At 52.4% G+C, this 21,435-nt stretch overlaps 2 protein-coding genes across 7 annotated transcripts; both read right to left on the bottom strand.

Annotated features, from left to right (window-relative positions):
* Positions 1–1,195: 1,195 nt before the first annotated feature.
* LOC121106786 lies at positions 1,196–5,202 on the bottom strand. Of its 3 annotated transcripts, XM_040647625.2 has the most exons (7): positions 5,014–5,202; positions 4,238–4,309; positions 3,238–3,309; positions 2,978–3,049; positions 2,656–2,886; positions 1,952–2,099; positions 1,202–1,767 (listed from the first exon to the last, which is right to left on the bottom strand). In XM_040647625.2, exons 1-7 carry the CDS (start codon positions 5,123–5,125, stop codon positions 1,440–1,442), a joined length of 1,035 nt encoding a protein of 344 aa, XP_040503559.1. In that variant the 5' UTR covers positions 5,126–5,202; the 3' UTR covers positions 1,202–1,439. The 3 variants fall into 3 exon arrangements, with proteins under 3 accessions (XP_040503558.1, XP_040503557.1, XP_040503559.1); XM_040647624.2 differs by having other exon boundaries at positions 1,196–1,767; positions 2,978–3,046; positions 4,238–5,202; XM_040647623.2 differs by having other exon boundaries at positions 1,198–1,767; positions 4,238–5,202.
* Positions 5,203–7,278: 2,076 nt separating this feature from the next.
* On the bottom strand, positions 7,279–18,208 carry LOC121106757. 4 transcript variants are annotated; one of them, XM_040647447.2, is made up of 6 exons: positions 13,137–17,634; positions 12,302–12,373; positions 12,042–12,113; positions 11,720–11,950; positions 11,016–11,163; positions 7,279–10,830 (listed from the first exon to the last, which is right to left on the bottom strand). In XM_040647447.2, exons 2-6 carry the CDS (start codon positions 12,303–12,305, stop codon positions 10,503–10,505), a joined length of 783 nt encoding a protein of 260 aa, XP_040503381.1. In that variant the 5' UTR covers positions 12,306–12,373; positions 13,137–17,634; the 3' UTR covers positions 7,279–10,502. The 4 variants fall into 4 exon arrangements, 2 of the variants coding, with proteins under 2 accessions (XP_040503381.1, XP_040503379.1); XM_040647445.2 differs by having other exon boundaries at positions 12,042–12,373; XR_006931467.1 differs by adding an exon at positions 18,147–18,208 and having other exon boundaries at positions 7,712–10,830; positions 11,720–12,373; positions 13,137–17,860.
* Positions 18,209–21,435: the final 3,227 nt, after the last annotated feature.

Genomic DNA, 21,435 nt, shown 5'->3' with positions numbered 1-21,435 from the left:
AGGGCCGTGTGTGGTGTTCAGCTGCTGCTGGTCTCAACCACAGCGAGCTACTGTGTCACTGCACGGTCAGTGTGCGCAGGAAGGAATCGCAGGTCACTGCAGTGCCACAGCTGCATAAGCGAAGTTGCAGACAAGGAAAAAAGAAAACTGACATGTGGTCAGTTCCAAATGAGACTCTGCGGACGGGTGAGATGTGGTCTGTGTCCTCTTTTGCCTCGGGCTTTACTAGCGGGGTCTCCCAGGCCCTGCTGCCTTGAGGCAGAGCCATGGAGAACAACCAGCATTGGGTGGAGATAAAGCCATGAGTTCCTCTGTGCTGAACAGCCGCTGGGACTGGAAGTTTTGCGCCTGAGAGTGCTGAGAGAGCCAGGGGAAGTCATAGGGATGTACACTCAGGTACTCAGGTGGGTCTGGCTGGGATGGAGTTGTCCGTTGCAGCTCAGACAATGCTGGGTTTTAGATTTGTGACCAAAACAGTGTTGATAGCACACCGATGCTGTGGCTGTTGCTGAACAGTGCTTGCAGAATGTCAGCACTCCTCTGTTTCTCACTCACCCTTCCTGGTGAGTAGACTTAGGGATGTGCTTGAAGTTGAGAGGGAACATAACCAGGCGGAAGACCAGAACTGACCAAAGAGTTGCTCCAGGCCAGAGAGCATCGTGCCGAGCAGTAAAACGGGGAGGGGGGTTTGGTACCGAGCCATTTTTCGCTTGTAGGCGGGGTGGGCTTCTGTCTTGTAGTACAAACGAAGGCAATGACAGAGCCTGAATTTGAGAAATAGGAGCTATAGGAAAAGATATCAAAAAGAAATTAATTCACCCCTCCCGGTAACGGTTGGGAGAAAGGGGCGAGCTGAGGAAGGTGACCCTCTCCGTGAAAGGCGGAGAGGAGCCTTGCCAGAGTCCTCGGCAGTGCTGAGGGACGAGCTCCGTCCGTGAGCGAGTGAATGTGCGAGGTGAGACTCCACAGGGACTGCCACGGGGCAGGCTGTCGTCTGCTCTCCTGAAGGCATCAACAATTACCCTGTGTAGATTCTCTGTTCCGTTCCATTTGTTGCAGCTTCACCGTACAGTTTCACTGTACTGCCAGCCTCTGCTGCAGTGTCGGTTCTCCTAGATGCGCTCAGTGCTTCCTCCCAAGTGCCTCCTTCCCTCCCTGCATGCCCTGATTCAGGGCAGTAGCCCAGAAGAGCTCAAGGACAACTCTTCACATATCAAGTCTCCCCAGCACTTCCCTGCTCTGGTGGGAGCTTGGGTGACCGCCCAGTTAGACAAGCAAGCTGAGGCTGGGACCAAGGAGGCCCTCCCTGGCATGCAGCTCTCCGACTGCTTCCCTTGCACCAAGTGCTGGCCCCAGCCCTATGCCCTATAACTCAATGGAAATGGTCACAGCAGCAGCTTTTGAATGGAATGTCTTTATTGATCACAAAGTGGGACCTTTCAATGAACCCGAGCCTTCTTGGCACCGGTAACAGGGGCACTGGATGGCTCAGGGGTATCCTGAGAGCTGCAGCTACTGAGGGAAGAGACGTTGACAGTAGGAGAGCTGCTGGGATGCGTGGGCTGAAGGGAGGGGTCTGCTCTGATTCTGTTGCACAGGTCAGCAAATTCTGCTTCAAAGGACCAGGAGAATGCCCTGGAGATGATTTTTCCTTGGTCGAGGACATCCTCCTTTGCAGCCTCCCCCAGCTCCGCTCTGCCTTCATCTCTGTTTTGATCTCTCTCCCAGTCAGCTTGTCTTGCAGCTGTCCGCTCTGTCTTGCGTGCCCTGTGGGAATGAGTTTCAGAAAGCACTACTCACTGATAGGAATCGAGGGAACACTTAAAAGGCCTTGCACATAAATCCTGGCGGTGTACTGCCAGCAGCTGATTTGGCCATCAAGGATCCTGTCACCACAAATGCTTCATAGCCAAATGCAGCGATACAGTGTCTAGGGGAAAAGCTAACTCACAGATATTTTTTCCACATCCACAGCATAGGAACACAGGCCAGCATCAGCACGGACAGCAGCACAGCGGAGACCACAGCAATCACTGGGATGTGGTGTTTTCGCAGCTCTTCGCCAACAGCGGCCGTTGTGATTTTCCCAACATCCACCCCTGGAAGAACCGAGACAATGCCGCAGGTTACTGTCATCTGCGCTGCAGATGATCTCACAGTGTGCTTCATGGACCCAAGAGGTTTCCTTTATCATCAGTGGGTACCTCCATCTCTGGTGTATAAGCACCAGAGGACAAGAAGGATTGCTTCCACTTCTCGTTGGGCAGGGAGAGGCTGCACCGGCACTCTGGGCTGAGGGCTGGGGCTCTGCCCTGGGGTCTGGGCTTTGTCCGTCGGGAGCAGTGCAGAGCAGAAACCCTCACACTTTCCCCAGCACACATGTCCTGAGCTCTCCGCCAGAACAACCCCCAGGCTGAAGGTCGGCCTCCAGCCAGCACAAGGCACAGCTGGAGCCAGCCCAGCAGAGAAACACTCCTGCAGGCTCCTACCACACAGGGCCAGGCTCATCGCCCTCACGTTCCTTTATAGCACGTGCTCTGTACTAGCCTGCTCACGTTTGGCTGCCGGCCTGCTGCGCAAGAGCGGGCAGGAAGGGCCTGGTGGCACACAGTGATTCTGGTTGGTGACACCAGATGACCATGGGACTGAAATTACCTGGCAATCCAGCTGCTTGTTCTGCCTGTGTTTTTCTATCAGAGACTGGCCGTGTGTCACTGCTGCTTTCCTGCAATGGCTCCTTCTGCACAGTCTCTTGGTCAGTCCCTTTAGTCCCACCATGCGCTGCCTTCTCCATTTTCTTCACAGGTTCCTTTAGGACACGGGATGACCACCAGTAGTACTTCCCTCTTCTAGGTGTATCCTTTCCTCTGTTTCCTCTTTGCGGACCTTAACAGAATGCATGAAGTTCAGTCTCCCGTGCTTGAAGTTTTGAAGACCAGCAGTGCGTCAGTGGAATCAGTGAAGACCCTCTACTCACCCATGGGATTCCAACTGGTCTCCATCGCAGGAAGGAGCCGAGAAACCAGCAAGGCCCTCCCTGGGGGCACTTCTGCAACCAAAGACCCATGAAAAGTTTCCGTGCACAACGGCATCACTGAATAGTGGAGCATACCAGTGGATCGTGCAAGGAAAGGGCATACACGCACAGGACTACGCTCTCACACCTGCAGACAGACCTGGCCGACATTTGGCCTTTGAGCTGGCAGCTCTCAAAGGAACTAAAAAGCCATGACATACCCATGTGATCTGCCGGAGTTTCAGTCCTGGAACTCAGAGGGGAAGCTGGAGCACCTTCATTCCCAGTCACACCTGCAATCAAACACAGGACAGAGAGACTTTACTTAGACGTTCTTCCAGTCAGAATGACAGGGGATGCAATTAAGACAGGGGATTCCTTCGTGACGCTGTTCTCTCCGTTCCACAAAGGAGCAGCTTGGAAACAGATCCTGGCTGCCCACAGGGGCACTGCCACAGACGCAGCTGTCATCAAGGGCAGATGAGAAACGTTCCCATTGCACGTGGCCACCTCTCTCTTCCTTAGTAACCTGCAGTGACTACAACGGGCTCAGGTACGGACGAGCGACTCAGATGCAGGACAAAAGATCCAAAGTTGCAGAGGGGCCAGGCGACCTGCTGGCTGGCATTCAGCAGCTTTCAAAATACTTTCTCCAGGCCATGTGAAAGAGCCCTCAGAGACCTCACGGAACAATATTCGGCCCCTTGAGGTTTTCTTACCGGGAGACCTCTGAGACAAAGCCAGCACAATGCTGGGAGCTGAAGAGCTGAAGCCTTGCTGAACTATCACCACCAAGTATGAACAAATATCAAGGAAATGAAGACTGGGGACTTACCCCTGGAGTCCACCCCAGGCTCAGGGACAGGACTCTGCTGTGCGGATTGAGCAAGAGGGCCTGCAGGGACAAGTGTGATCAGACACTGGTGAGCAGAGCTTCCTCTGCACGTTGGGGCCTACTTTTTCCTCAGTGACCTGCAGGGTGTGGTGGCAGGTCAGGGCCCAAATACGAAGGGCTGAGTTCTCTCAGCTGGAGAGGGGCAGGGTTAACATTCCCCCTGAAATGTGGCAGCTCTCCAAGTCACAAAATACTCATGACTGATCTGCGCAAGACCTCTAAGGTACAAGCAGGTTAGGAGGACCTTGAGAGGATCTGAAATAAAACTGCGTGCTGCTGGGGCACAAATTTTTCTGCCTTCATGGGAACAGACACTCAGAACCTACCTCTGGGTTGACCCCGAGGCACAAAACCTGGATTCAGACTATCATCTGAATAGGGCGCACCAATGTCATCATCTAGAATCAAGAAGAACTGATTAGAGAAGTTCCCATTACTGGGGATGTTGTGATATTCTTCTCCCTTAGCAACTGGAGGTGGGTCAGGTAATGGGGCGGGAGAAAGACGCAGGTCATGATTTGCACAGTAGCAGAGTGGCCAGGAGGACCTCTTGGCTGCCATGTACTGCCATCAGCTTACATGATACGTTCTTCACGCCACGTGCAACAACCCTTATGGACCACACAGAAGAAGATTCAGCCCTTTGGGACTTTCTTACTGGGGCACCTCTGGTGTACACAAAGGAAGGTCACACCAAAGCACTGGAGGAAAACACACCTGCCTCTTCCTCTGGGCTGTGGGTGGGGGCTCTGTGTTGGAAACCGGGATTTGTCTATGGGGAGTACCACCAGGCTGGAGCAGAAATGCTCATGCTTTTCCCAGCACACATCTTGTGAGCTCTCACCCAGGGCATCTCCCAGGATGAAGGCCGTGCTCCAGCCAGCAAGCAGCAGAGTCATGGTCCGGCATGGTTGGAGCCAGCCCTGGGGAGCAAGCGCTGCCACAGGCTCTTGGCTGGCTCCTGCGGTGCTGCCTGTCACCCTCTGCCTAACGTCCACCATGGGAGGTAGCCCCAGGGAAGGGTGGTGTAGGGCCATGGCAACTCAGCCTGACTTCTTGCCCCTCGCGCCGCTCAGCTTTGGATCCATCGCTGCCCACTCACCTGCTCCCTGTACTGGAAGCGGAGCAGCACAAATCTCCCAGGAACGCAGGGACATCAGTAGCAGGAGGAGGACAAGGCGGGCAGGGGCCGTGGCCCCCCACACTCGTGCCATGCTGCCACCACCACCGCTGCAGCCACAGCAAGTGCTGCCGTTGGGTCAGGCGCCGAGCAATGCCTGTGCCATGGGACAGCATCACAGCTGGGCCTTGTGACATCACAGCTCTGCACAGCCATGTAGCGGGGCATTGTGACCTCACGGCCCCGTGAAGCCGGGTGGAGGCTGCCCGTGAGCCGCTCCTCTTGTGATGCACTGCACCAGGGCTGGTGGGGCCAGTGCTTACATCATAGAAACATAGAATCATGGAATGGCTTGGGTAGGAAGAGACATTAAAGAACTTTTACCTCCAACTGTGCTGCTGTGGGCAGGGATACCGCCCACTGAGTCAGCCTGCCCAGGGCTCCATCCAGCCTGGGCTTGAACGCTTCCAGAGACCGGGGCATCCACAACTTCGCTTGGCAAACTTTTATAGTGCCTCGACAACCCCGAGAGGGAATTATTACTCTAATATTATTATATTATTATTATTACTCTGCGTGTGTGTGTGTGTGTGTGTGTGTGTGACACAGCCGTGTGTGTGTGTGTCTGACTGTGTGTGTGTGTCTGACTGTGTGTGTGTGTGACACAGCCATGTGTGTGTCTGCGTGTGTGTGTCACGCATGTGGGTAGCAGAGGTCTCCCACGGCTGCTTGTGGTGCTGCAGGGCTGTGGCACAGCTGTGCTGCTGTGAGCAACGGGAGGGACAGAGCAGCACTACGGCAAAGGGTGAAATGGGGGAAAGGAAATTCAGGGAGAAGAGAGGAAAAAAGGGAAAAATGGGGAAAAAGCGGAAAAAAATGGGAAATCTGAGAAAAGCAAGTGAAAATAAAGGAAAGCGAGGAGAAACTCGGGAGAAAGAGAGTGGAAGAGATTGGGAGAAGGGGGATAGAGGGGGGAATGCAAGAAAGTGGTGAAAAATAGGGGAAAAGGTTAAAAGTGAGGCATGCAGGAGAACACACGGGGAAACTATAAAAATAAGGAAAGCGGTGAAAAGGTGTAGGGGGAAAAATGGAAAATGGAAGAAGTGGGGAAAAAGGGGGAATGCGCGGGAAAAGTGAGGGAAAGAGGGAGAGTGAGGGGAAATGAGGACAGCAATGGGAAAAAAATGGAAAGTGGGATAAAATGGTGGGGAAGCGGAGGCAGTGGGCGGGGAAAGCGGCGGCTGTGCTGAGCAGAGCTGTGCGATCTCTGCACCATCCCGGAGCTGCGGGGAGAGCAGCAAACAAAGAATGCAGAACGCAAGCACTGAGAAAACCTGTGAGAGAGATAAAAGACACAGAGCTCTTAGAGTAGGTCCAGAGGAGGGCCACAAAGATGATCAGAGGGCTGGAGCACCTCTCCTATGAAGAAAGGTTGAGGGAACTGGGCTTGTTCAGCTTGCAGAGGAGAACGCTCCGGGGAGACCTCACTGTGGCCTTCCAGTATTTGAGAGGAGAGTATAAACAGAAGGGGGAATGGCTGTTTACAAGGGTGGACAGTGATAGGACAAGGGGGAATGGTCTTAAACTGAGAGGGAGGAGGTTTAGGTTGGATATTAGGAAGAAGCTTTTCACCCAGAGGGTGGTGATGCACTGGAACAGGTTGCCCAAGGAGGCTGTGGATGCCCCATCCCTGGAGGCATTTGAGGCCAGGCTGGATGTGGCTCTGGGCAGCCTGGTCTGCTGGTTGGGGACCCCGCACATAGAATCACAGAATCACAGAATGGCCCGGGCTGGAAGGGACCTCAAGGATTATGAAGCTCCAACCGCCCCCACCACAGGCAGGGCCACCAACTTCCACATTTAATACCAGCCCAGGCTGCCCAGGGCCCCATCCAGCCTGGCCTTGAACACCTCCAGGGATGGACAGGGCACCCACAGCCTCTCTGAGCAGCTGTTCCAGCACCTCACCCCTCTCACAGTAAAGAACTTCCCCCTGACATCCAACCTAAATCTTCCCTCCTTCAACCTCAAACCATTTCCCCTTGTCCTGCTCTTATCTATACTTCCAAAGAGTCGACTCCCCTCCTGTTTATGGCCTCTCTTTAGGTACTGGAAGGTTGCAGTGAGGTCACCCCGCAGCCTTCTCTTCTCCAGGTTGAACAAGCCCAGCTCCCTCAGCATGTCTCTGTAGGGGAGGTGCTCCAGCCCTCTGATCATCTTTGTGGCCTTCCTCTGGACCCTCTCCAACAGCTCTCAATAGCAGGGGGGTTGAAACTCATTGTGGTCCTTTTCATTGTGGCCCTTTTCAGCCTAGGCCATTCTAGGAGTCTATGATTCTCTGATTTATCTTTTGCTTGAATCCACACCGGCTTGTGGCAAGCGCACTTGCTGAAGGGATCTGTAGCCAACAGGGCATGGTGGTACGAGACTGCCAGCAGGCCCGGAGGGAAGGTTTAGGGCTCATCAGGACAACATACCAGTAAAAATGCTTCTGTGTATCAAAGCTCTGCCTGAGTAAACAGCCCAGGGGCCTAAACAGCAGTGAGAGAGCACGTGTGTGGCCAGCCAAAGTTTTGGTCACCGCATCTCGTTCTATAGTAAGGCCTCCTTCTTAGTGCATTAAGGGAAGGCAGTGGATGTAATCTTGCCGGATTTCAGTAAGGCCTTGGATACTGTCGCTCTCAGTGTCCTTCTGGACAAGTTATCCAGCTGCGAGCTGGATAAGTAGTGGCTTGATGGCAGAGCTCAAAGAGTCACAGTGAATGCAGCTCTATCTGCCTGGTTGTGCGGTCACTCGCAGTGTTCTCGGGCCGGTCCTGTCGAACACTTTGATCGATGACCTGGGTGCAGGAGGGGAGTGCGTCCTCGGCAAGTTTCCTAATGGTACTTAACTGCTGTAGGCTCCCCGGAGGGCCGAGAGGCCTTGCAGAAGGATCTAGATCATGGCTATCCAACCTTTTAGCTGCCCTGAGCAAACAGGAATTAATTTCTTAATTTGCCTTAATCTGCATGGGCCATACTGAGCAAACAGGAATTGCCTTGGGACGCATATCAAATATATAATAAATTTAAGGCATTTCAGTAACCAACCTTTTTTTAATGCATTTTTTAGTAAAGCTTAAAAACAGCAGAGAGCAACAGCAACATAAAACTAGTGGGATGTTTGACCATTAAGGGCCCTAAGGAAACAGGGAATTCAAGAAGGCAGGTTAGAACCTAAGTGAGAGCTTGATTGTGCTGCAATGTGGATGCCATCGGAAGAGGAAGAAAATTCACAATTGATTAGATTTGTCTGCTTTGGGCTTGAATTATTCATTGCAGAAATGTACCCAGTGTGGTTTTTTGTTTGTTTGTTTGTTTGTTTTGTTTTGTTTTGTTCTTTGCATCCTTATAACCCACTGTGGTTAATTCTCCAGGACTAATCCTTTTGGTATTACCTGCCCAGCCAAACTGAGCACACGCATCTGCTGCAGCTCCTACGGGAACTCGGGAAATCCCTTCCCCTGCTCCGTGTCCTGCTTTCAGCTGGGACAAAGTTGGTTTCCTTTGTAGGGTCTGGTGTGATGCTGTGCTTTGGCTTTAGGAGAAGACTATCGATAACACACTCATGTTTTAGTTTTGCTGAGCAGTGCTGCACAGAGCCAAGGAGATTTCAGTTTCTCAGCTCCTCGCCCTGTCCTGCCAGCGAGGGGCTGGGGGGGCAAGGAGCTGGGAGGGGACAGAGCCGGGACAGCTGCGCTCAACTGACCAAAGAGGTCTTCCATCGCATACGGGATCACATGAGGAACTCTAAAACTGAGAAGCGTTGGCCGGGGCGGGCCGCAGCTTGGGGTCTGGCCTGCGTGTCAGTTGGCGGGTGGTGAGCAGCTGCGTGTGCATCGCTTGTTTTGTGGAGGCACACATGGTTACTGCCGTTACTGTTATTTCTCGCTCTTACTTTCCTGTCTCAGTAAATAGTTTTTTCTCAGTCCGTGAGCTCTACCTCTGCTACAGTTCTCTCCCCCATCCTGCTGAGAAGGGGACAGTGAGCAAAGGGCCGTGTGTGGTGTTCAGCTGCTGCTGGTCTCAACCACAGCGAGCTACTGTGTCACTGCACGGTCAGTGTGCGCAGGAAGGAATCGCAGGTCACTGCAGTGCCACAGCTGCATAAGCGAAGTTGCAGACAAGGAAAAAAGAAAACTGACATGTGGTCAGTTCCAAATGAGACTCTGCGGACGGGTGAGATGTAGTCTGTGTCCTCTTTTGCCTCGGGCTTTACTAGCGGGGTCTCCCAGGCCCTGCTGCCTTGAGGCAGAGCCATGGAGAACAACCAGCATTGGGTGGAGATAAAGCCGTGAGTTCCTCTGTGCTGAACAGCCGCTGGGACTGGAAGTTTTGCGCCTGAGAGTGCTGAGAGAGCCAGGGGAAGTCATAGGGATGTACACTCAGGTACTCAGGTGGGTCTGGCTGGGATGGAGTTGTCCGTTGCAGCTCAGACAATGCTGGGTTTTAGATTTGTGACCAAAACAGTGTTGATAGCACACCGATGCTGTGGCTGTTGCTGAACAGTGCTTGCAGAATGTCAGCACTCCTCTGTTTCTCACTCACCCTTCCTGGTGAGTAGACTTAGGGATGTGCTTGAAGTTGAGAGGGAACATAACCAGGCGGAAGACCAGAACTGACCAAAGAGTTGCTCCAGGCCAGAGAGCATCGTGCCGAGCAGTAAAACGGGGAGGGGGGTTTGGTACCGAGCCATTTTTCGCTTGTAGGCGGGGTGGGCTTCTGTCTTGTAGTACAAACGAAGGCAATGACAGAGCCTGAATTTGAGAAATAGGAGCTATAGGAAAAGATATCAAAAAGAAATTAATTCACCCCTCCCGGTAACGGTTGGGAGAAAGGGGCGAGCTGAGGAAGGTGACCCTCTCCGTGAAAGGCGGAGAGGAGCCTTGCCAGAGTCCTCGGCAGTGCTGAGGGACGAGCTCCGTCCGTGAGCGAGTGAATGTGCGAGGTGAGACTCCACAGGGACTGCCACGGGGCAGGCTGTCGTCTGCTCTCCTGAAGGCATCAACAATTACCCTGTGTAGATTCTCTGTTCCGTTCCATTTGTTGCAGCTTCACTGTACAGTTTCACTGTACTGCCAGCCTCTGCTGCAGTGTCGGTTCTCCTAGATGCGCTCAGTGCTTCCTTCCAAGTGCCTCCTTCCCTCCCTGCATGCCCTGATTCAGGGCAGTAGCCCAGAAGAGCTCAAGGACAACTCTTCACATATCAAGTCTCCCCAGCACTTCCCTGCTCTGATGGGAGCTTGGGTGACCGCCCAGTTAGACAAGCAAGCTGAGGCTGGGACCAAGGAGGCCCTCCCTGGCATGCAGCTCTCCGACTGCTTCCCTTGCACCAAGTGCTGGCCCCAGCCCTATGCCCTATAACTCAATGGAAATGGTCACAGCAGCAGCTTTTGAATGGAATGTCTTTATTGATCACAAAGTGGGACCTTTCAATGAACCCGAGCCTTCTTGGCACCGGTAACAGGGGCACTGGATGGCTCAGGGGTATCCTGAGAGCTGCAGCTACTGAGGGAAGAGACGTTGACAGTAGGAGAGCTGCTGGGATGCGTGGGCTGAAGGGAGGGGTCTGCTCTGATTCTGTTGCACAGGTCAGCAAATTCTGCTTCAAAGGACCAGGAGAATGCCCTGGAGATGATTTTTCCTTGGTCGAGGACATCCTCCTTTGCAGCCTCCCCCAGCTCCGCTCTGCCTTCATCTCTGTTTTGATCTCTCTCCCAGTCAGCTTGTCTTGCAGCTGTCCGCTCTGTCTTGCGTGCCCTGTGGGAATGAGTTTCAGAAAGCACTACTCACTGATAGGAATCGAGGGAACACTTAAAAGGCCTTGCAACATAAATCCTGGCGGTGTACTGCCAGCAGCTGATTTGGCCATCAAGGATCCTGTCACCACAAATGCTTCATAGCCAAATGCAGCGATACAGTGTCTAGGGGAAAAGCTAACTCACAGATATTTTTTCCACATCCACAGCATAGGAACACAGGCCAGCATCAGCACAGACAGCAGCACAGCGGAGACCACAGCAATCACTGGGATGTGGTGTTTTCGCAGCTCTTTGCCAACAGCGGCCGTTGTGATTTTCCCAACATCCACCCCTGGAAGAACCGAGACAATGCCGCAGGTTACTGTCATCTGCGCTGCAGATGATCTCACAGTGTGCTTCATGGACCCAAGAGGTTTCCTTTATCATCAGTGGGTACCTCCATCTCTGGTGTATAAGCACCAGAGGACAAGAAGGATTGCTTCCACTTCTCGTTGGGTAGGGAGAGGCTGCACCGGCACTCTGGGCTGAGGGCTGGGGCTCTGCCCTGGGGTCTGGGCTTTGTCCGTCGGGAGCAGTGCAGAGCAGAAACCCTCACACTTTCCCCAGCACACATGTCCTGAGCTCTCCGCCAGAACAACCCCCAGGCTGAAGGTCGGCCTCCAGCCAGCACAAGGCACAGCTGGAGCCAGCCCAGCAGAGAAACACTCCTGCAGGCTCCTACCACACAGGGCCAGGCTCATCGCCCTCACGTTCCTTTATAGCACGTGCTCTGTACTAGCCTGCTCACGTTTGGCTGCCGGCCTGCTGCGCAAGAGCGGGCAGGAAGGGCCTGGTGGCACACAGTGATTCTGGTTGGTGACACCAGATGACCATGGGACTGAAATTACCTGGCAATCCAGCTGCTTGTTCTGCCTGTGTTTTTCTATCAGAGACTGGCCGTGTGTCACTGCTGCTTTCCTGCAATGGCTCCTTCTGCACAGTCTCTTGGTCAGTCCCTTTAGTCCCACCATGCGCTGCCTTCTCCATTTTCTTCACAGGTTCCTTTAGGACACGGGATGACCACCAGTAGTACTTCCCTCTTCTAGGTGTATCCTTTCCTCTGTTTCCTCTTTGCGGACCTTAACAGAATGCATGAAGTTCAGTCTCCCGTGCTTGAAGTTTTGAAGACCAGCAGTGCGTCAGTGGAATCAGTGAAGACCCTCTACTCACCCATGGGATTCCAACTGGTCTCCATCGCAGGAAGGAGCCGAGAAACCAGCAAGGCCCTCCCTGGGGGCACTTCTGCAACCAAAGACCCATGAAAAGTTTCCGTGCACAACGGCATCACTGAATAGTGGAGCATACCAGTGGATCGTGCAAGGAAAGGGCATACACGCACAGGACTACGCTCTCACACCTGCAGACAGACCTGGCCGACATTTGGCCTTTGAGCTGGCAGCTCTCAAAGGAACTAAAAAGCCATGACATATCCATGTGATCTGCCGGAGTTTCAGTCCTGGAACTCAGAGGGGAAGCTGGAGCACCTTCATTCCCAGTCACACCTGCAATCAAACACAGGACAGAGAGACTTTACTTAGATGTTCTTCCAGTCAGAATGACAGGGGATGCAATTAAGACAGGGGATTCCTTCGTGACGCTGTTCTCTCCGTTCCACAAAGGAGCAGCTTGGAAACAGATCCTGGCTGCCCACAGGGGCACTGCCACAGACGCAGCTGTCATCAAGGGCAGATGAGAAACGTTCCCATTGCACGTGGCCACCTCTCTCTTCCTTAGTAACCTGCAGTGACTACAACGGGCTCAGGTATGGACTCCCTAATGCTCCTCAGCCTCTCCCCCTCCTCCTTCGGGTGAGCCACAAGGCTGAGTAAATCATTTAGCTGGTCGCACCTAATACAAGAGCTGTCTCCATCGCTTTGCACTGCAAAGGCCCGGCTCTGGCACTAGCTGCAGTCACAGACCTGTGTATTACTAGCATGTTGTCGAGGGACCTCTGTCTGAGCCTCCACATTTTTCTTGGAAGCAGCCTTCCTTTTATGTGTGCGTGGGACCTCAGTCTGGGTCTCCCCATTTTTCCTGGCAGTAGCCTTCTGTCGGGATGCAGCCGTGGCAAACCAGCAGACCCACTAGCACTACTAGGGTAGTCTTAAGGGGGTGTGACTGATCTGCTCGGCCCTGTCGCCGGCAGCGCTGGCTCCGCCCTTGCCGCGTTACCAACGCGCTACCAGGTGCCCCTGCACACATCACTCGCTGCACAGTGAGATAACCAGCCTCCTCACTGTGTAGTAATGTGAATGGGTGGCTTACGGTATCTCCGCTTTCTCTAAGGCAAGGCTCGTGGGTCCACAGCCGTTGGCCCGGCAACGGCCACATCGGCCACTCTCGCGAGAGCTGCCGGGCCGCTCCGTTAGCTCGGGGCTCCCGGGCAAAGGAACCGACCGAAAGCGCCGTGCAGCTCGCGGTCAGTCGCTGTGGTTCTGGCCGGAACAGCTCGGAAGCAGCGAACCTCGGCGAAAATGCAGAGCTAATGGCGGCGACTGTGTTGCAATAACAGTTTTGTAGCTGAGAAGCTGCTCTAGCGAATGGTGTTATTGTGCTCTTGTATCTGTTGTCGTTTCCATGGAAATAAAGAGGGGGCATTACTTTTGGAGCAACCTGCATATATGTGACCCAAGGCAATTTTCATTCCCTAAATGTGGCCCAGGCAAACCTAAGGGGTGGACACCAGTGGGTTAAGGGTTACGCTTTTGGGTTATGCTTACAGCGTTAAGGGTTACCCCTTTGGGTGAGGGTTAATTGTTAACAGTTACACTTTTGGGTTAGGGCTTAGGGGTACCCTTTTTGTTTAGGTTAAGGTCTAAGGATGATCATTTTGGGTTAGGGTTAAGGGTTAACAGTTTCCCTTCATTGTTAAAGGTTAAGCGCTAACATTTTGGGTAAGCTCTCTGCCCTCCCCACTCCTGAGGGACAGTGGGGCAAGGTGGGGCTCTCTGGAAAGCTCTGGAAAAGAGCTGTGGTTTCTGTTTTACAAGCACCTCCCCCTGTATTTGCCAACATCTCTTGGCTAGAGAAAAGCCTGGGGATTTACGGCACAGAGGTTAAGTCTGGGACTGGTTGCCAAGGATTATCCTTGGCACGGACCCAGAAAAATCCTCCATTTCTGCCTTTGCTCTCCCCGTTCTGATCAGAGGGCAGAGCAGAGCCCTGGGCCGTGATGAACGCTGGCTCTGAGAGCAGCTCTGGACTTGGGTTTCTCTCCCAGTCGGCCAAGAAGCTGCTCTGGGCACCCGGGTTGGGCTTGCTATGCTGCTGTAGTATGCAGGGAGGGACTGCTCTGCAAGGCCAAGACTCTCAGCAGGACTCTCAGCCTTTGCCAATATAGAAAGCAGTGGGGGTGAGCATGGGGAAAGGCATGTGAGTGGCCCCGCAGCAGGTCCTGGCAAGCAGGAGACTCAGCCCTGTCATCAGTGGTGTCGATCCTTGTCACACCAACCCCTGGGGCCTTCCTTCAACTCTGCAGCCCTGCCCCTGGCCTGTTTGCGCTACTTTGGCCCTGAAGGACCCTGGGCCCAGAAGCCAGGCCAGGATCTGCAACTAGTGGCAAACACAGCAGAGCAGCCTGAGGGGACCCACGGCTTCTGCTGTCAGGGATCCAGAATGGCCGTGCTCCTGTCTCACAGCACCTGGTCAAAATCAGTGTGCTGTGGCAGGCCAGGAGGCGAGAAAAGACTGGGAAGGTGTGCAGCACCCTGTGCTTCCTGGAAGGAGGCTGAAGGAGCTGACAGAAATGCAAAACAGAAGGCACACCAAGGGCTCTGCTCGAGATCACTGCGCACATACACAGAGGCTTTGTGCAGTCTCAAGCAACACAGTCCCTGCAGCAAGGCAGAGCCACTACCTGCAGTGCTCTCTTAGAGCCTTCCATGGCAGGGGTTGCCACGCTGGGCTGGGCTGGAGGAGCTGCTTCCCGTCGGCCTGCTGTCTTCGTCCTGTGGGAGTTGCCTGGATGGCAGAAAAATGCTGCAAACAGACACCAAGAGGAGTCTGCAGGAGCCCGGGGCAGCTCAGTCTCATCCCGCGCTCCCACAGCCAGAAAGACTCTTTGTATCACCATGACTTTAAAACAAACCAGGCCAAAGAGTGCAGCTACAGCCTGCTTTCTGAGGGGGGCTGGAGCACTCTTCCTGCACAACTGCCTAGCATCAGTGTTCCATTTCTAGCCTGTGGGTTGCTCATGGGAGAAGCCTGTCCTGAAGAACACTGCTGTTCCTTCCCTGACTTAACAGGAATGATTTGTTCAGATCTCTCAACAGTGTTTCCGTTGTCCTCCTCTCTCAAAACCGCTATAGAAGGTGGAAATTTAAGAGGACTTCTTCTTTTGTCCAGTCTTCCTTACCACTTGGTTATTAAAGATATGCGTCCTTACCTCCATCAGTGTTTTCTTTTGAAATTCAAAGCTTCTTGCATGTGGATGAAAACTGAGGTCACCTGGGCAGGACCTGCTGGAGCTCAGGCACAGCGGCCAGCTGGCACGCTTGGTGGGGGCTGTTGGTCAGCGTGGCTCATGTCACTGTCATATGTTATTACCATGTTATTTTTGTTACTTGTTATTACCAAGGCCGAGGACTCATGGATGGTTGTGTTGTAGGGCTGGTTGTTTTTTTCCTTCTACCTGTCACTTCAAAGTACAAGAAGCTGCCAAATAGCTCCTGTCCACCTACCAAGCCTGTGTCTGACACACAGATGCCTCTGCTACTGTCTGGGTTAGTGTGCAGTACTGGAGAACTAACAGGCTGCTCCTTCACCTGGTCATCACTCCGAGGCACATCACCGTTCTGAAGAGTGTCAGGTGGTGGAAGAAGCTGTGCTTGCATCTGCCTTGCAGGGCAGACTTGGTTTGTGTTAAACAAGAACGCAGGCATTTAAAGACTGCACAGGCGGGAGTAGTTAAATGTGTGCATTGTCACCCATTCGCTGCCTAACGGTGACATACATTCAATCCCAGGTCAGTGCTTACAGCTGTAATTGGGCAGTTTTGTTACAAGTACAGTTAGCGGGGATAGGTTTTGTAGACAGCTTCTCAAAACTAAATCGGTTCCCTCTCTTTGTTGCTTGCTTCGTTTTGTTGTCTTTGGCAGCTACTGGACAAATTCAATCTGGTTGAGAAAAAAAGTAATGTAAGCAGGCTTCACGTGTAGATTTTGGATTCAGAGTAGCATAGGTCTCCACCCTATTTCATCTACGTAAGGATTTGGTGGCTGGTGGAATAGCTCCAGCTTATTTTTTTAGGTTCTGTAGTGTCCTTATTTCCCACAGTCTCCTTGAAAATAATATTAGTCATTTCTCTGGCATAACCGTATGTTTGTGCTTTTTGGTTTGTTGCTAAATTAGATGTCGTGAACAGAGTCTAATATTCCTGTTTCTAGCCTCTCCCCAGTTAAGAAGGGGGATTGGGATTTTTTTTAGTTATTTGTTTTTAACGCTCTTACTTACTGATTCCTAAATTCACCGTAAATCACATTAACTCCTGCACTTGTGGCAGGGCTCCCAGAGCCTTACAGTGCCACACTGCCACACTGCTGGGGGGGGCAGACTCTTTTCAGTGGTGTGCAGCGATAGAACAATGGGCAACAGGGAAAACTGGAGCATAGGGAGTTCCATACAAACACGAGGAATAACTTTCCTGTCAGAGTGACAAAGCACAGGAACAGGTGGTCCAGAGAGGTGGAGTGATCTCCTGTGCAGATATTCCCAACCCATTTGGATGCCTAGCTGTGCAACCTGCTGTAGGGAACCTTCTCTAGCAGGGATGCTGCACTCAGTCTCCAGAAGTTCCTTCCAACCCCTGCCGATCTGTGATCCCTGTGGGTCCCCTCCAGCTTGGGTGTTGAATGAAGACGAACCCCATATGCACCTGCGTCCCCCTAGTTTTGGTCATCTACCCACGCTGCATATCAAGCTCTGCTTCCCAATTTAGACCACCTACACCCCCATTTCAGCTGTGCCCTCCAATTTGAGTAATCCAGTCCCCTCTACATTCAGTTTCCCCCCAGTGAGGACCATCTGCCTCCCCCACTGCAGCTGCGCCTAGCCAGTTTGAGCCATCTGCCTCCCACTTTGGAACTCCCCCTCCCCTCCAGCCATGCCCCTGTACCAAGGAAAATGGTTTGTCACACAGTACAGCTGTTCCGGTGACGTTTAATGCGATTTTGATGCTGTTGGTAAAACTAGCACAATTTCCTTTTTCAGAGGAAGAACATCATAGAATGGATTACATTTCCTTTGTTTCCGAGGAAGAACACTCATCTCCTTGGGGCTGCTAGTGTAAGACGTGGTACAAAAGTCCCTGGCTTCAACTACAAACACGTCCACCTAAGGTCCCTGCTGCAGCCACGTGCACTCCGGGGCCCCTTGGGTGAGGCCTTCCAGGCGCCCTCCCGTTCCCTTTGTCCCCATGGAGCTCCTGTTGCTGAACGGAGCGGTGTGGGCACCAGCTGAGACACGGGCTGCCATACCGGGACTGCGCCCAGCTGGCAGAGATCATCGCAGGAACCGCGCTCGGACAGCGCAGGCATAATGGGCCTTGGGAAGTGCTCTCGTTGCAGCCCCGGTGCCTCTCTCAAAGCAGACCTCCGGCTTCCTCACGGTTACAGATGACGCATGACACGACGCCAGCACTCTGCTCGGGAACGGCAACACTGCTCTTCATTCTCCCTTCGGAGGCGAAAAGTCGGGCTGCTTCTCAGCGCCCTCGCCGAGAGCTCTGCCGCCGCTGTTCACAGCACCACCACCCGGCGCTGGGGAGGCTCGAGAGCGGCGTGCGGAGGGCGACGGGACGAGCGCGGGGGCAGTGCTGCGAAGGGGGTTCGGGAGGGCCGTCGAGAGCCGCTGCCCGCGGAGCTTCCAGGGACGGCCGCCGCTCCTGCTCTTGCTCCCACCCGCTTCTGTCGGCAGCGCCGGCGAAAGCCTCCTGCCGGCTTAAGGGCGGCTCCGGTCTTCTCAGAACCTGAACTGCTCGCGGGGAAAGGCGGCTGCGACGGGAAGAGAAAGGGAACGATCCCTGGGGCTCCGCCGGGGCCCGCTCGACCTCTCCCCTCAACCCCCCTGGTGCCGCGCGTCCCCCACCCTTGGCCTGCCCTGAAAAAAGCAGGGAGGTGGGCCTAAAAATAAAACAGAGGCAAAGAGCTAAGGGAGAAAGAACTCATTTACTCATATGATAGTGGAATGCGAGATAACACAATACAATACAATATGTCTGGAATTGAAGCTAATAAATTGAATAAATGAGAGAGAGCATTCAAAAAGTGAAGGCCTTACTGTAATGCTGTAGGGGGGATGGCTAGGGAGCACGCACCACAGAGACAAGCAGAAAAAGAGAGAAAGCAGGCAAAAAAAAAGAGGCCACCTCATGACTCACAGTCATTGTTATCTTTCCCACCCACTGGAACATGGAAATGGAACAGCAAAGTCTTCTGGGTGCTGTAGTTCATTTTGTAGTTCTTCTCTTCTGAGACAGGTACCTGGAACTATCGTAATTCCATGGAACTGGAGCATTAACTGTTTAAATCCCAGTGCACTACATAATGTTATGATGTGGAATACCGATAACAAAAATCATAAAGCCATGGCAGCCCACGGGAGAGCAGCAGTGTGTGTACCCACAGGGACAAAGGAGCACATCTTGGTTGAGGATGTAGCCCAGGCTCTATCTCATAACGTTTCCAAATCTTTCATTTCAAGAGCCATGACAGCAGGACTACCATATCTGAATGCAGTGCACACAGACGCACGTGGTCCCGCCTCAGTCAGACTGCAGCAAGTGGGCTGCAGGCCAAGAGTGAGTTTGTGCAGCGCTGCCTATGGAACTGGGTCCTTGGTGTCTTTGCAGCTGCTGAAAAGCAGGAATACAGCAACTACTTTGCATTGATAAGAGCGTCAGCAAGAATGAGGGTAAAACAGTTTGGCACAGAAAAACACTTAAGACAAAGTTATTGTGGCTACTATTGGTTGCTTCAGAACTGCCTTCCTAATTAAAGCTATGAGGAGATTCTAGTAACTGGATAATGTAGAAAATATACACCTGTTTTGGAAGCTCAGGTCTCCTGCAACACTGTGTAGCTCCTGATCCCGCAGAAACAGCACAGCACACAAATCCTCTTTTCCCTCTTCTCTGCTACAGAGAGGGTGTTGGCTTCTTTCTCATTCAATGCATTTTCTGATTAGTTCTGCACTGGGTGTTCAGAATTTCTTCTTGTTCAAGAACTGTGGCATGAGGTTTGGACTCCTTGACAGCACAGAACATAGGAGGAAGGACAAGCTGCAGGCTCTTCCAAACTGTGACATGGGAGCCCTCCTCTCGCTGGTGGCAGGCAGCAGCCAGCAGCCAGCCCTACTGGCCAGCCTCATCCAGGGATGCTGCAGGCCAGGCAGCACTGCTGCTCCCAGCTTCCCTCTGGAGACAGCAGGGTTCAAACCAGAGAGGTCCCAGCACCTTCAGTATCACAAACACTGGACAAAGCTGGGGTCTGCAAAGAGAGTTCCAGCTGTTGAGATCATCTTTACAACCAGAACAGACATGCAAGAAGAAAAATATGAGCTGGGATCCTGGTGCTTACTCTGCAGGGATGGTAGCGTGACACACAATGCTTCCATATGCTGTGAGATCCCTGTAGGAACTGTTTACTTTGCTTCTCTTTCTCTCTTCTCTGCTGCTCTGCAGTTCTTGTGTAGTGGTTAGATCAGAAAGTACATGAGTGGTGACTTCTCTTTATTGCCACACTATTTCCCCTCCTGGACAACTTCACCTGCAACATGTATTAAAAGGTACAGAAGAAGCTGAGCACGAGAAAGAGGTATTTGGCCTTGCTTTGAAATGCTCCTAGAAATGTTCTGCTTCAGGATGCACAGCCTGGACTGCCTCTGTCAAGATGTCATCATCTGAGAAGGATGCAAAGGAAGGACAGGAGCAGAAGCAGAGGGGGAGGGGTAGAAGAGGGCAGGAAATGGGGATTGAAAGAAAGGGAAGCGTGATGAAAGTGACATAGTTGATACCCTGCTGATATAGCAGAAGTATGAAATGGGGGACAGAAGAACAAGTTTTTCTCTTAAGAAGCCATATGTCAATACAGTGCTGTGAATTGCTTTGGGCTCCCTGAGCCCCATCCCAGCGCAGCAGCACCAATGGGCTATAGCAGATAGAGGATTTCATCACAACAACTGATGGGCCAGGGCAGGCCTCTTTGACTCATACATGGACCTTTGGGCAGATTCAGTCCCAGAATCACAGCATCACAGACTGGTGGATGTCAGAAGGGACCTCTGGGGATCACCTCATCCAGCCATGCCCAACCAGTGGCACAGCCCAGCCTGTCCTGCAGCCCTGTGGCCACCCCCCGCCCCATGCCATCATGGCAGCTGTTCTTCCCCACCTAGTAACTCGGCCACAGTCATCGATTAAGATGTTGAAGAGCACCAGACCAAGAAGGACCCATGGGGGACACCACTTGTGACCAGCCCCCACTTGGACACAGAGCCGCTGACCACAACCCTCTGGCTGTGACAGTCCAGCCAAGTTCTTATCCTTGTTTTGCTTCATGAGGCCTTTCTCTTGTCAAGTGCCAGATTTGCTTTTGTTCTTTTATTTATACATCTTTAATATTATCTGAGTTTATTTTGCATGCCACCGTAACATCATTGTAAGAGTGCATTTATTTTTGTACTCTCATTTTCACCTATCTTGTTTTTTGCTTGAACACACTGCACAATGAGCTTGCAGTGTCTAAAAATTTAATTTAACTTAATTTAACTTAATTATTCCTCTGAGATGAACAACCCCGTGATGTTGTCACGCAAAATATGGGAAGAAAACTCTCTAATTCCAATGTGGTGTTAGAAAACCAACACTCCTTTATTCCTCACGATATGTACCAGGCAACTCGATAAATCAAGCACGTGCTCTCACAGTTCAGGTTCTAGATTTAAAGTTAAGACATAGATATGTAACATATTGGCATACATATTCTCTCTTTCCCAAGAACTCAGTATAAGCTCATGTCATTCTGGGCATGCACAGTTGCATCTGAAGCAACTGTACGACCACTTGCTTCCTCCACTTTATTTCTCCTTCAGCTTCATCACAGAGACTTGCCTGACCTTGAGCTGTTTTTCCCCCTTTTGGCAAATTTCCATTGCTTGTTATGCCATAATGAGCAACTTTCTATCTTGGTGCACTACAACCCAAAAGAATACATGTGAAATCCAAGAAAAAAGTCCTTGTGTGGATGCAAAGATAGAAGTCTATTGTGACTCCCCAGGACTTCTGCGAAGCAGGATAGTTGAGAAACACGAGGCTGTTTGCACATCAAGCAAAGCATAACCGGGAAGTTGTAGAACTAGCACTCACTGATTATCTTTGCAAACATAACATATCGGTCCTGAGGCTAATATACCGATCGGCATTTCTAAACCAGCCTGTATCAATCTACAACGAGGACCGGACACCGCGCCCCAAAGCCACATCCCTGCACCCGTGCCCCACCGTAATAACCCGGAAGCGCTGAGCCCCGGAAGTAGCGGCGGAAGTGGCGGCCTAGCGTCGGCACGTGAC

This window comes from Gallus gallus, chromosome 14, assembly GCF_016699485.2.
Source record: "Gallus gallus isolate bGalGal1 chromosome 14, bGalGal1.mat.broiler.GRCg7b, whole genome shotgun sequence".
Classification (NCBI taxonomy): Eukaryota; Metazoa; Chordata; class Aves; order Galliformes; family Phasianidae; genus Gallus; species Gallus gallus.
This window is presented reverse-complemented; position numbering and strand designations above follow the sequence as displayed.

Bases quoted from the DNA above. Each gene is read 5' to 3' on its own strand.
- LOC121106786 (XM_040647623.2), bottom strand. From the start codon at position 4,472: ATGGCAGCCAAGAGGTCCTCCTGGCCACTCTGCTACTGTGCAAATCAT. The intron at 3,050-3,237 runs GTATGTCATGGC...CTTTGGTTGCAG, and splicing joins AACTCCGGCAGATCACATGG to AAGTGCCCCCAGGGAGGGCC. The intron at 1,768-1,951 runs GTGAGTTAGCTT...TCATTCCCACAG, and splicing joins TGGATGTGGAAAAAATATCT to GGCACGCAAGACAGAGCGGA.
- LOC121106757 (XM_040647445.2), bottom strand. From the start codon at position 12,174: ATGCTCCACTATTCAGTGATGCCGTTGTGCACGGAAACTTTTCATGGG. The intron at 11,951-12,041 runs GTGAGTAGAGGG...CATTCTGTTAAG, and splicing joins GACCAGTTGGAATCCCATGG to GTCCGCAAAGAGGAAACAGA. The intron at 11,164-11,719 runs GTAATTTCAGTC...CGGTTCTTCCAG, and splicing joins ACAAGCAGCTGGATTGCCAG to GGGTGGATGTTGGGAAAATC.